We start from the raw sequence: 13,083 nt of genomic DNA, 5'->3' as shown, positions 1-13,083 counted from the left end.
CAATATAGTACTGCATCATAGTTTTATAATATTTAAACTCAGTAGTTCAGTGATTACAATATTAAAATGATTGTATTTTGATGTTTTACTGTAATACTGTCTTTATGTTGTCCTATTGCTGTAATATATTGCACTTAAGTGTCAATAATTGCATTGGCAAGGTAAACATTTTCTGTATACATACAATCCAATCGCTGGGATTGTCCTCTGTCACATCTTATATAGTCTCATGATGAGCACTGTGGGTTTTCATGCGGGAGATCAGGGTTCAAAACCCAGCTAATGCAACTTTAAGAAAAAATCTCTAGCTAAAGCTATTTTAATCAAGACATAACAATAGTCAAACAATAGATTATAAGAATCAATACTTAACAAGGAAAATTATGAATAATGTGTGGTGCTTCTAAATTCAGTTTCTAAATGACTAAAAATTTCTTCAGTGTGCCACGCATGTATTGCAACATACAAGCGTAGACATTCAGCCATAGTAGAGTGATTATTTCTAAAAAATTTAGATTAATCGCATTAATATCTTGGGATTAATYACGATTAAAAATTTTATTTATGCCCAGCACAAGTAAAAATATATTTCACTGATAAAAAAAAGTACTCAAGTAAAAGTCATGAAACTGGTCACAAAAATCGGGAAAGTCAAAGTACTTTCACACATGTATCATCCCGGGGGACAGTTTCAGTCAGATGTTTACGTTGCACAATAATATAGTTTGGTTCATGCACCTGAAGGCCGCTTGAAGCCTTCGTTTTCCACTAACGAGTACTGCACATTAATCTTTGCAAACAAAAGTTGCCACGCAGCCGTTATCAGAGAATCAGCTGGTAGTGTTAGCGATTCTTTCGTTTCTTTTGCCCGGATGACTTGTTGTTGGAAGCTAATGTTAGCTCTTTGTACACTGGGTGTGAAGGTACGGCAAGCCAGGAGTAACACAAATCACATAAACACACCACTGATTCATCGATCGCAAGACTACTGAGGCCGGAGATGATCGATCTCATACCCGATGAGTCGATATTGCAAATTTAAAGGAAATCAATCGATTTTTTTTTATCCAGTCGTTGTATTTTGTAAATATTGACCCATATTTTTAACAATACAAGTTAATGATTTTAGTGTTTTTTTATCTTTGTGATTTAGTTGTTTTAAAACTGTTTCTTACAGTTGAATTTCAAATTTATTTTTAATTGACCTTTATTTATACAGGTAGTCTCATGGAGATCCAAAATCTCGTTTAAAAAACTTACTAACACAATTACAAAAAACAAGTAATTATGAAATCTGACATAATAAAATATGAGCTAAAAACAAGAGCCCGTTTCATAAGAAGATTTCTCTTTTTGTTTGGAAAGAAATTTGAATTTGATGAAAATTAAATTTTTGAAACAAATGTACAAATGTTTCAGTTTTGGACGTAGACACTAATAAGAGTCAAAAATCGTAATTATCTAAAAGTAATTACAGAGTGCCGTGTTTTTTTTTTTTTTTTTTTTTTTCATTGATTCGCAGTCACATTTGCCAGAATAGTTAAAGTCCACTTGATGAAAACAACCTGTTTCCTCCTCTTCCGCCGCAGCTCTCTGGGTCCAGATGAAGACGATCCAGATGGAGCGTTCCACAGGGAGGGATTCGGACGCCAGAGCATGTCTGAGAAACGCACCAAGCAGTTCGGAGACGCCGCTCAGCTGGAGATCATTAAGACCCGCAAGTCCAAGAGCATGGATCTAGGTACAGAACTTCATATGTCCTTCAGGGTTTCAGCTTCTCTTTCATGCAAACACATTATTTTCCCATCCTGCAGTGTTGAAACAGTCATTATCAGGGGATGTTTTTGTCCAAAAATGATGCTTTTAGTTGATTAATGCCTAGATTAAGTGTAAAAATGACTCTAAATGTCTAATTTGAAGCTTCATAGTAGTGAAAAAAACTAAACAGATTTATTATTTTTACAGTTTTATGACAGTATTTGATCATAAAATACATTTTCCCCATCAAAGCCATTTAGATTCTTTACAGTAAATAAATAAACGCTCACCCTGTTTGAAAGGTTAAACTCTTAGAATTCCAGTCACCTTGAACACCTTCCTTCACTTTCTCCTCCTTTCACAYGTTCTTTAAAGTTAAACATATTCCACCCCTTCTTTTTATTTATTTATTTTCCTTTCTCTCAGTATAAAAACAGACTTCATCTCTCGCCCAAAGTCAAGAACTTCACCGTGTTGATTCACCTTGAAATGCTTTCAAACAAAGGCTGATTGCTTTGGCTGCAGCCAGCTCTGAGCTCGCACCCTCTCTGTAATCAGATCTAATCTTCTCCACCAGATTGCTGCTGTGTGTTGATATCTCAACAGGTCTGATTGCTATTCTCAAACTATATCTCCTCTTTGTCTGGCATGGCGTCCCATCCTAATTGAGCTGAAGCTCGTTGTGACGTGTGCAGCACTTCCTGGATGTTGCATGTGGAATGCTGTCAGCACTTACTTAACCCCGAATGTTTGTATCCCTCCTCTTCTCTTCTCTTCTCTTCTCTTCCTTCCTTTAACAGTAGCCGATGAGATTAACCTCACACCTCGTCCCGACGCCAGCGCAGGTAAGGACCGGAGCGCCAAAAAACTCTTCTTCACTGCAATCAGCTTCACTTTTTATCTCATGGGTTCACATCAGGGGTTTGTTACGGTTCTATTGGAATGGTTTTTATTTTTATAATTCTCAGTTTTCTTTAAAAATGAAGAGATTTATTTGGTAATATTAAGGGTGTATTCACACCTGACACATTTGGTCCGCTTAAAATAGACCAGAGTTTGTTTCCTCCATTGGTCCGAAACTTTTATATGAGGGCCAAAATCAAGAATATTGCGCAACCAGTGGTTGCTACATCCTTGTAGCAGGAGGCTATATCTATTCCTAACCAGCTATTGATCTGAATAATGATAGGTAGGCACCACTAACTGAACAGCTAGCATGGATAAGCTGGCGTTAGCATTGGAGATGCTAGAGACTAGCATGGATAGGCCTGTGTTAACATTGGAGAGGCTAGCGACTAGCATGGATAAACTGGTGTTAGCATTGGAGAGGCTAGTGACTAGCATGGATAAGCTGATGTTAGCATTGGAGAGGCTAGCGACTAGCATGGATAAACTGGTGTTAGCATTGGAGATGCTAGAGACTAGCATGGATAGGCCTGTGTTAAAATTGGAGAGGCTAGCGACTAGCATAGATAAGCTGGTGTTAGCACTGGAGAGGCTAGTGACTAGCATGGATAAGCTGGTGTTAGCATTGGAGATGCTAGAGACTAGCATGGATAAGCTGGTGTTAGCATTGGAGAGGCTAGGGACTAGCATGAATAGGCTGGCGTTAGCATCAGAGAGGCTAGAGACTAGCATGGATAAGCTGGCGTTAGCATTGGAGAGGCTAGAGACTAGCATAGATAAGCTGGTGTTAGCATTGGAGAGGCTAAAGACTAGCATGGATAAGCTGGCGTTAGCATTGGAGAGGCTAGAGACTAGCATGGATAAGCTGGTGTTCGCACTGGAGATGCTAGCGACTAGCATGGATTGACTAGTGTTAGCATTGGAGATGCTAGCGGCTAGCATGGATAGACTAGTAATAGCATTGGAGATGCTAGCGGCTAGCATGGATAGACTAGTAATAGCATTGGAGAGGCTAGAGGCTAGCATGGATAGGCAGGCAGGGCAACATGCACCTTTTTGGACTTCGAGTCACCGTTGCTAAGCGTTATGGTAAATCTTAGCCCCTCAGTGTTGCTAAAGCTATGACTGCGCTACAAACAATGAGCCGTTGTGAGTCAGGGAACGGGGAGCATCTCATCTCCTTTGGGTTGCGGCATGTGTTTGCAGATGAAGTCCCAAAATTTGAAGTATATCATCGTGAAACTGTCGTTAAACGAGCTGCTCTTGAAATTCTAAATTACAGTTTGGTTTCCCTTGTGGTTTTAAAATGTGCTCTATGAATAAATTTGATTGATTGATAAATGGTATCGCAGTTTTAATAACACCACCGTTTTTCTTTCTGGTCTGTGCTCTGTTGTTTTTGTCCAGTGGGAGCAATGATCGTCATACGCGTGATTTTTTTTTTTTTTAAATCATACACAATGTGAATACAAACGGCACTAAATGAAATAAATAAAGTCCAAAAATGGCTGTTAAACCTCTGCAAACTCAAAGATCAGTGAGGCCCCCATCGCCTCTCTAGCTAAAAATCTGTCATAACTATTCTTGGCTGCGCACATGATTGAGTTCACTTTCATCATTTTATCTCCTCTTCAGTTTCATTTAGATATTAAAATATAATGAATCTTTAATTCAATAACTCCTAAAACAACACTTCTAAYTGCAGAAAAAAAGAGGTTTTCATTCATAAACCTGTCTTTATAAAGCAGATTCCTAACAGGATGTGACAGATCTTAAAATGCATGTATTGATGTAAAAATGTAAATTCTGCAGCGAGCTCGCAGGTTTCCCCATGGTTCTGCACTTTCTGCATCTGTTCAGATTGCCCTGCTTTTAGTGTCAGGTTCGCTCCTGTTCAGACTGATTTGTCAGCGTGCAGAGTGAGGCCTCGCAGTCCTCACCGCAGCTTCAGGTTTAGTTACTAAAAGAGGTTGGGTGACTACAGATTTGATTTTGGTCCTTTTGGCTCAGACGTGGCTGAAGCTCTAATCGTTTTCTGCGTGTGATGGGAGGAGGAGAGCGGAGAACCGCGCCGTGTCCTTGGTGAAGGCGGCGAGCTGCCGACGAGTCATCCGTCACTGTCGCTTCTCGTGTATTTTCCCTGAATAAAGCGCCGGCCTCTGAAGTCAGCAGCTTGGACTGAAGGACGGTTTCCTCTGAAGGGAGACGTTTGGAGCAACGTGAGCGCTCTAACCGCTTGGAAGGAGGATGTTTTGTGGCTGTTTACGTGAAGATATGGCAGAAAATAAAGTGTGAAACTGTGAAAAAAACACAAAGTGACACATTGATTGGTGGTTTAATACTTTTGTCGAAACCTCCATAACTGTGTGGGCGACCATCAGATGGAGAGGAGTTTGTTTCCAGCTTTGTGTCATTATGGCTGGAAGAGGAAGAGAAAAGATGGGTGTGTTTTATAATTCTGGTAACAGAATGACAAGGTTCTGAAGAAATTTATAGTTTTTACAGATTAGTACTGATGTTAAAAGCACAACACTATATTTTTAGGTTTTCCTTTTTATAATGGTTAATCTATAATGTGTTGATTGATATAGATTAGTTACATTTCCGAAATATCTATAACAACACATATTTATCCGTTATGGAAACATCAGGGAAGAATTGTGTATGAATRCCCGTGATTCAGCCGTAGGTCAGTAGGGGGCGAACACGGGCTTTGAAGACTCTGTATAAATGGATCGATTTCCGGGTTGACCGGCAGAGTGTGGTTTCCTGTCAGATCCGAATGGCATTAAATCCTCACTCCCAGAATTCTGGTTTTGTATGGTTTTATCTCGTCAAACAATCATCTTATTTAACATTGGTGGTTTTCTACTGACTTCAGTCTTTGAACACGAATATTCTTACAGTTATATCATTAAAATTATTTATTTGGATTTTAACTATTATTCAAATCAGTCTTTTGTTTTTGGAGGGATTTCTGCTTTCAGTTTCCTCCTTATCAAGTCACTGGTATTAATTTAAAATGATGTAACACTAAAATTCTGCACTTCTTTTTGCTTTTTTGTAGTTTTACAGGAACTTTTGGGTCAACTATTAAACTTGCATATATCAGTTAATTTGCCTACTTGAAAAATTGATTGTTTTCCACAAAACATGTTGTTTTTGATACAGATTTTGAAGATCTATAACCATAAACTTATATTCACTCAGGGCTACAGGAGCATTATGGCTGCCCTCAAAGGGCCAGTTGTAAGTAACTTCAACGTTTCAAGTTTAACTTTGATTAAAAACAGGAAACATCACGTTCCTGAGCTCCCTAACTGAGCTCTACCTGGTATTTCCTGCATAGAAAGAGCATTTACCACATTCTCTTATAAACACTGAAAAGTACTACGTGTACAACTGACTAAATGTGGAATAAATAAAACAGAAATACTATTAATAGGGAGTTTTACTCATTGTTGAGCTGTGGTGAGCTTCCAACAGGAAATTCCCACTTAAGTGGGAATGTTCCCTTTTAAATTTACGACGTGTAACTGGGAAATTTCCACTTCAAAACTTAGCTGGCACAGTTATGGTGCGTTCACACCGAACGCGATTTCAGCTTCAAAATCGCAGCCAACGCTGAAGTTTGAAGCTTGTGCACTTTGAGGTCAGACGCAGGACAGCTGCGCTGCACGGCGACAGCCGCCCCGCCCCTCCCTCCTCTGTGGGGCTGTTTAATGTCGGACGAGGAAGTGGCTTTGCTTTATTTACAGACAGCCAGAACGTGTCACGTTCATCAGATAATTAATTCATAATTAATTCACCAGATAATTCAGAGTAGAGGCTCACAGCTCGCTTTCAGGACTATTTTTTTCAGTCTGATGAGTCGCTGCCACGCATTGCTGCGGATCAGGACACGACTGCAGGCACTCGATTTCAGCTAAAGAGCAGGAGCTCCGTCTGTTTCAGGTTAGTGGACATCATTCAGTAAACTGTCCCGTCAGGAAATATGTCTCTACGTCACACAGTGGAGTCTCTCTGATTGGTTGACGCTGCGCGTCGAGCTGCAAAAGTTCAGATTTTCTAACTTCAGCGATTTGCGCCTCAGCGCGTCGAACGCTCAGATCGTTCAAATCGTTCAAATCGCGCTGCTCTAATCGCGCTTGAGGCGCCGCAGAACTTCCCGACGTTGCTTGAAGCGCGTCCACCATAGACTTTGCATGTAAACCTGCTGCTCCTGAYGCTGAAATCGCGTTCGGTGTGAACGCACCATTACTCAAAGCGAATAACTCAGGGACCAATTAATTAATTATCTGTTATCTTTAAATGTGTTTATTTTGTTGCATTAAAACATAAATTTGAAGTCTAAAATTTATTTAAGTTTTGATTTTTACTTGAACATTGTTATTATTTGAAATTAGTATAGTTAATATGTTTGTTTTTTAAATAGGGGCAGCTATAAGATTTATTTCTTCTTTCTGCTACCTTTCATTTTATTTATGTATTTTTTGTATGTGATTTTTTTTAATTAAATGGAAAACAATTAAAGATTTAAATTTCTTACATTACATTAAGTAAAAAAATATATATTTCCCAACAGCAGAGTTATTAGCGGGTTTAAAACGTGATCTAGATGATAAACCTGAATAAAGTGAAACACAGATGTCCTTTTTGTATTCATTTGGGTTTGTAGAGCTTTTAATGGAAAGTTTTCTAATAAAACCTGACTTTATGTAGAAAAACGTAGAACTTCACAGTAAACTTTATACGATCCTGGTTAAGTTGTGCCTCTTTGTTACTGAACGTATTGTTACAGTTTTATACTAAACATCCTTCATCAGAACRGCGTCTTTACTGCTGGAGTGTTCACAGGAAGTTAAGTGTAGAAAAATGAACGAGGCAGTAAAATGAAATGACTTTATTTACTTCATCTCGACTGAATCAATACTGTCTGTTTCCAGCTCCTTCTTCTTTAAGCAGCTGCTTTATGATCTGTCTGTATTCGTTATGGCAGAGCCGCTGAAGCTTAAATCAGGAGGATAATGTTTATCTTCAGAGAAATTGCCGTCCCAGTCTGTTTAAATACGCTGTGATTATCCTAAACTGACTGACTGGTTGCCAGATTTGAAACGATGCACTAATCTAAACGGTCGTCTCAGACCTGATTGCATTTGCAGTTGAGTTTTGTTTTCCCATTAAAAGAAATCGGCAGCCTCTGTTTTCGGTCTGCTGGCTTAACGGAGCTGTTTTTAACAAGAAGCCACTTCGCCAAGTTCAGAGTCAGGACTTTTGTGAGGAGGTAGAAAAAAGTTTTCATGTTTGTGACTGCGTGCCATTTGTCAGACCTCCAACAACGTGTAAATTTATCCTTTTTTTCCCCCTCTTTAATACTGTCAGTGAAGTGTGACTGCTGTGAACGGCAGCAGGCGAAGCCTTTAAATAAAGTGGGTGTGCAGCGTGAAAAGCCTATCAGGCCGGCTCTCAGTGAGACGTTAAAGCAACAGGACAGGCTGATGAGAATAAATGGGAGCTGCTAACCCACGAGCTTGTTCACTCTGCATGTATTCAATTTTCCAGTTCAGCCTTTCTTTCTTTTTTTGCCTCAATCTGTTTTATTTCTTTTCTTTTTTTCCCCCTTTCCCAGATTTTGGCTAAAACTAAGCACTTCTTTTCCTTTTTGGACTGAACACCTGAGAGTATTCTGCAGCCATGAACAGTTATTTAAATAGACAGTGGCTGTATTAATGTAAATTTTATCCCAAATGCAGTTTAGGTGTTTTAGTTTATCTTGTTTTTAATACACTTTGCTGTAAAGACATCCAGTTTTTTAACAGTTAAAAACAAAATAGAATCTGAAAAAAGTATAATTTACACCAGTATAAAATATATAGTTTTTATTTAAATTCAGAAGTACATTTTTCTAAAGCAAAGTTTCCCAAAGTTGGAGATGGGACCCTTCAAGTGAGGGTCCCCGTTTGATTTCCAGATCAGTTTAAATTCAAATAAATTGCTAATCGAAAATTTTCACCATAATTATTGCAGCAATATATATAAATGAATAAAAATAGTATCATAGTAATGAGGTTTGTTAATATTGTTATGATGCCCATGCTTAACTGAATTATTCAAGTAGGGGTCTCTGTAGAACACAGGGGCAGTTTCTTGACGTGTGGGCGGAGTTCGACATAACCATGTTTGGCGGAGTTCTTTTTGTGGGCGGGGTTTGGTATTAACGTAATTTTGTGGAACTGGTATGTGGGCGGAGTTTATCCTAATTGTGATTGGTGGAGTTTAGATATTATGTGGAGGTTGGTTGTGGGCGGAGCTTGGCAAAACTGTGATTGATTGACTTGTCTTGTGGGGCAATTTAAGAGAGGAATTAATGGTAATAGTAAAATTATTGCAAACGTAAATATGATTTATTGTCGTCAAATTTTGTGCAAGCACCTTCCCTTCTCGATTTATGACTAATACTAATTCMTTGTCATATATAGTGATCTTTTTACAGGCTGGTTAGGTCTGTTTTGACCAAGCCGAATTGTTAGACATTCCTCCAACTGTACGGTGTTCRTATTCCATGCAGGTAGCACCTTCCTTTCTTGAGTTATGACTAAAATTAATCTCTTTATTAAAAAAATATAAGTGTTTCCTGGCTGTTTTGACCAAGCTTCTCCCAGCTGCCCCAGCTTCTTCAAGCCCCGCCCAAAATAGTCAGTCCAACCAATCATATCTTGGATAAACTCCACCCATCAAATAAGAACCTCCTACTTAGTGGCTTCTCCAATTATTAGCGAAGTTTGCAGCCGTAAACCGATAATGTTTGGGAATACAAGTTTCTGCAACTCTTATTTTGTGGGCCAGAAGCTTTGCTCTAAAATACCAGAAATACTTGGAGTGCTTCAGTTTGGTTTATTTGTCCAGCACCAGTTCACAACAGAGTTTATCTCAAGGCACTCTATAAATTCAAACCCATTCATTCAATTTCTTTTACCTGCTTCTTGTTGTCAGATCGCAGGGGTCTCTGGTGCTGAAAGGACATAAAATGGGTGGAAAAGCATCCAAAGTTCAAAGCAAACCTTGAAAGTATTGAGAAAGGTTTAAGCACGCTGTTACATAAATCACAGAATTCATATATGGATAAGATTTAAGACCTCCTGTCCCTCTCCACATGTGGTCAGCTTGTGTGTTCGGTAGCCTGGTGTCGCGGCTCTAAAGTGAAACCGCCCAGGAGATTGCAGATTTTTCATTTACCCTCCATCCTGTCTCACCTCTTCGGTTATTATCCTCATCGTGTGTTCTCAGCTYGTGAAAGGTGCCACATGGGAGCAAAGAAAAAAAATAAAAAATGATGCTGGCACAACCATTTGAATTGTCTTAGTTTAATTAAACTGTCATGTTTCTCCAATTTTGCTGATGGTTATTTTAATTTACAGCCTCATCTTGTAATGAAATTTGCAGTCAGTCAGAAGGAATGACACACACACAGAAACACACACAATCGATTAGGAAGCAGCATCCAGGTTTGATTACAGCATGTTGATGTCAGAACTTATTGTGTCTTGTCCCTTAGGAGGGTTCAGGTGTACCAGGTGTTTTCTGTGTGAGACATTTCCTCACAGGTTAGATCTGTTGAGAAGCAGCTCGTCTGTAGAATAACATCCATGGACCAAGTTGTGGCTGTGGTCGGAGTTTGTGTCGTCTCAACAACATAAGAACAATATAAACCTAACCTGATTGACACAATTAATTAATCTTTTAAAATCTGTGCTTAAAAGTATTTTCCTTCTCTAATAATTAAATGCTTAAAGAGTAGGCTTGGGTGGTATTTTGGTATACTGCGGTATTACATCATGGTGATGATATAAAAAAATGATGGCAGTACTGGTGCGTTAAGTGATGCTTAAATGTCCACAAGGYGGCTATGAAAACTGGAACATAAATGTTCTAGGCGAGTAGCTGAAGAAAAAACAAACACGCCCACAAACTTTTGACCAATCAGAAGACAGAAGAAATAAATTTCTCCCCGAAATTTGTGAGCTCCTTGCTGCAGAAAAGTAGGTAAATACAAATTTAATCGGCACAAAAACTAGCTAAAAGTATGCAGCAGCGTTACTACTAATACGATAAAAATAACTTACGAGAAAGACGTATTTGGACGTATTTTTAATTTGTGTGACAAAATAAGGTGCAAAACGCATTTAGATTGAGTGACATCAACATGTCAGAGCAGCTGAGTTTTTTTCCCGCCTAACTACAGCTAATAAACAATAACTGAGCTCTACCTGGTATTTCCTGCATAGAAACAGTGTTTTCCCGTGTCTCCTTATAAACACTGAAAAGTACTACATGTATGACTGACCAAATGTGAAATAAATACTACAGAAGTAATATTAAAAGTAAAAGTAAGCGTTTTACTCACTGTTTGAGTTGTGGTGAGTAGCCGSCATCTTGAATTCTGAACTATCCCACTTTCCAACTGGGTTATTCCCAGTTAAGGGGTGTTCCAGTTTAAATTTACAATTGTAAATGGTAAATTTCCATTTTCCAGTACAACTGGGCTGTATTAAAAGTAGCCAGCTAATTTTGAACCCTGTACATCTCCACGTAGTGGTGGGATGCCGTCATTTTATGGGTAAAATATTCAACGTTCATTATGGGAGATGTAGTTAATGGTCAATGCTGAATTTAAAGCAGCTTATTACGGACCATAAAAAATGCAGTGGTGGGCCACAATTGGCCTGTGGGCCTTGATTTTAACACGTCTTAATATTTTCATGATACTTTTGCTGGCTTATGTTTAAATCAGAAATTAAGGCAGGATCATATTAAAATTATATCATTTTAACAGGTAGATATTTGTTGGAAAATCTTAATTAGTTGTCAATAAACTCATTTATTTACAGAAAGATCWTGTTAATACTTGTGCAACTATTATTTAATTAAATAAGAACTATTAATATCTTGAAATTAAATGAAATGAGCATTTCCGACAGGAATCCATATAATGCATGCTCTGTATGACCCCCATCAGGTTCCTCCACAAAGGATGTGGGACCCTCGCTGGGTCTAAAGAAGTCCAGCTCCCTGGAGAGTCTGCAGACGGCTGTCGCAGAGGTCACCCTCAACGGTGACCTCCCGTTTCACAGGCCCCGCCCACGCATCATCAGGGGGCGTGGCTGCAACGAGAGCTTCAGGGCGGCCATCGACAAATCCTACGACCGACCGGCGGCCATGGATGAAGATGACGAGGGCATGGAGACGTGTAAGATGTCCGAACGCTCCCTAGAAATGTGAAACTCAGGCACCAGGGGTAGATTTTATAATCGAGTCGTTTTGGTGACCCTCGACGGGACGTTTCTGCCCTCATCAGGCAGTAATGACTGAAAACTTGACTGAATGTGAACGACTGCATGAACGACCTTGTGTAGCGCTACCTGCTGCTCAATGATCCCAACCAACACTAACGCAGCTGAGACGAGGCGTCCGCCACTAAACCTCACCTCTGATCTTCATATTTGTGCATGAGAGTGTCGGCATCCTGACTAATGCTTCGTATCCAGCAGGGTTTTCAAAGTGTCACACATATACTATACATACATTTATTTTAGCCAACCAGTCGATGAAAAGCCGAGCCAATTATTACTTTTAAAAAAATTTGTACCTTTAAAGCATAATTTATTCTTTCAGGCTTGACAAATGACAAATTACTACAAATGATTATTAATTCCAGTACCTTTCAGCTATTTTGGTTTGGTTACACAAAAAATATTAACGAGTTTAGTCAGTATAAATGAGTTTCTAAAGGTTTTTTTTTTATCTCAATATGAAGAGGAGCTCTTCTCTCGTTGTTTGGGGATTAAATCCAGTCAGGCTCCAGTAGTCACAGATTCATTTTTATTACAGCTCCTGATTTCATCTGTGCTGTAATTCTTCTAAAGACAATTCTTTCTTCTTTATTTCTCCTCGTTGCTCTTTTAAATTTCCCTTCAGTGGAAGAAGACACGGAGGAGAGTTCACGGTCAGGCCGAGAGTCCGTGTCCACCGTGGCAGACCAGACCCCGCTGTCCGGCCCGGAAAAGCCCCTGGTCAACGGCACCAACCGCTCCAAGGAGGAGAAGAAGAAGGAGAAAGACAAAGCAGGGAAGGAGAAGAAGAAGCAGGAGGGAGGGAAGGAGAAGGAGAAGGAGAAGGAGAAGGGGAAACCCAAGAAAGGCATGCTGAAGGGACTCGGGGACATGTTCAGGTAAGAATGATTTCTGTACAACCAGAGTCTGTTGGACACTTCAAAGCTTTTCTTAAACTTGGTTTTTGTTTTTGGCACAAACACAGAATCAGACTGAGATCTAACTAGTCGATACAACACTGATCAATATCACTGCAAACAGCCGATACAGACGAATAGACTGAGGGGTTTGAAGGAGCTGTAGGTTTGTT

The 13,083-nt window shown here is 39.3% G+C and overlaps 1 protein-coding gene across 1 annotated transcript in view; it reads left to right on the top strand.

The window, feature by feature from the left end:
* LOC106534000 (partitioning defective 3 homolog) overlaps positions 1–12,834 on the top strand; it is a gene marked incomplete at its 3' end in the record, with an annotated part of 82,156 nt that extends 69,322 nt beyond the window's left edge. The window contains 4 exon segments of the mRNA XM_014030496.1: positions 1,590–1,741; positions 2,559–2,603; positions 11,681–11,911; positions 12,640–12,834. Coding sequence (XP_013885950.1) covers positions 1,590–1,741; positions 2,559–2,603; positions 11,681–11,911; positions 12,640–12,834 — 623 coding nt within the window.
* Between the last annotated feature and the right edge of the window lie 249 nt (positions 12,835–13,083).

Source organism: Austrofundulus limnaeus, unplaced genomic scaffold, assembly GCF_001266775.1.
Source record: "Austrofundulus limnaeus strain Quisiro unplaced genomic scaffold, Austrofundulus_limnaeus-1.0 Scaffold1071, whole genome shotgun sequence".
NCBI classification, from domain to species: Eukaryota; Metazoa; Chordata; class Actinopteri; order Cyprinodontiformes; family Rivulidae; genus Austrofundulus; species Austrofundulus limnaeus.
The sequence above is the reverse complement of the archived record's forward strand: the minus strand, read 5'-3'. Positions and strand labels throughout refer to the sequence as shown.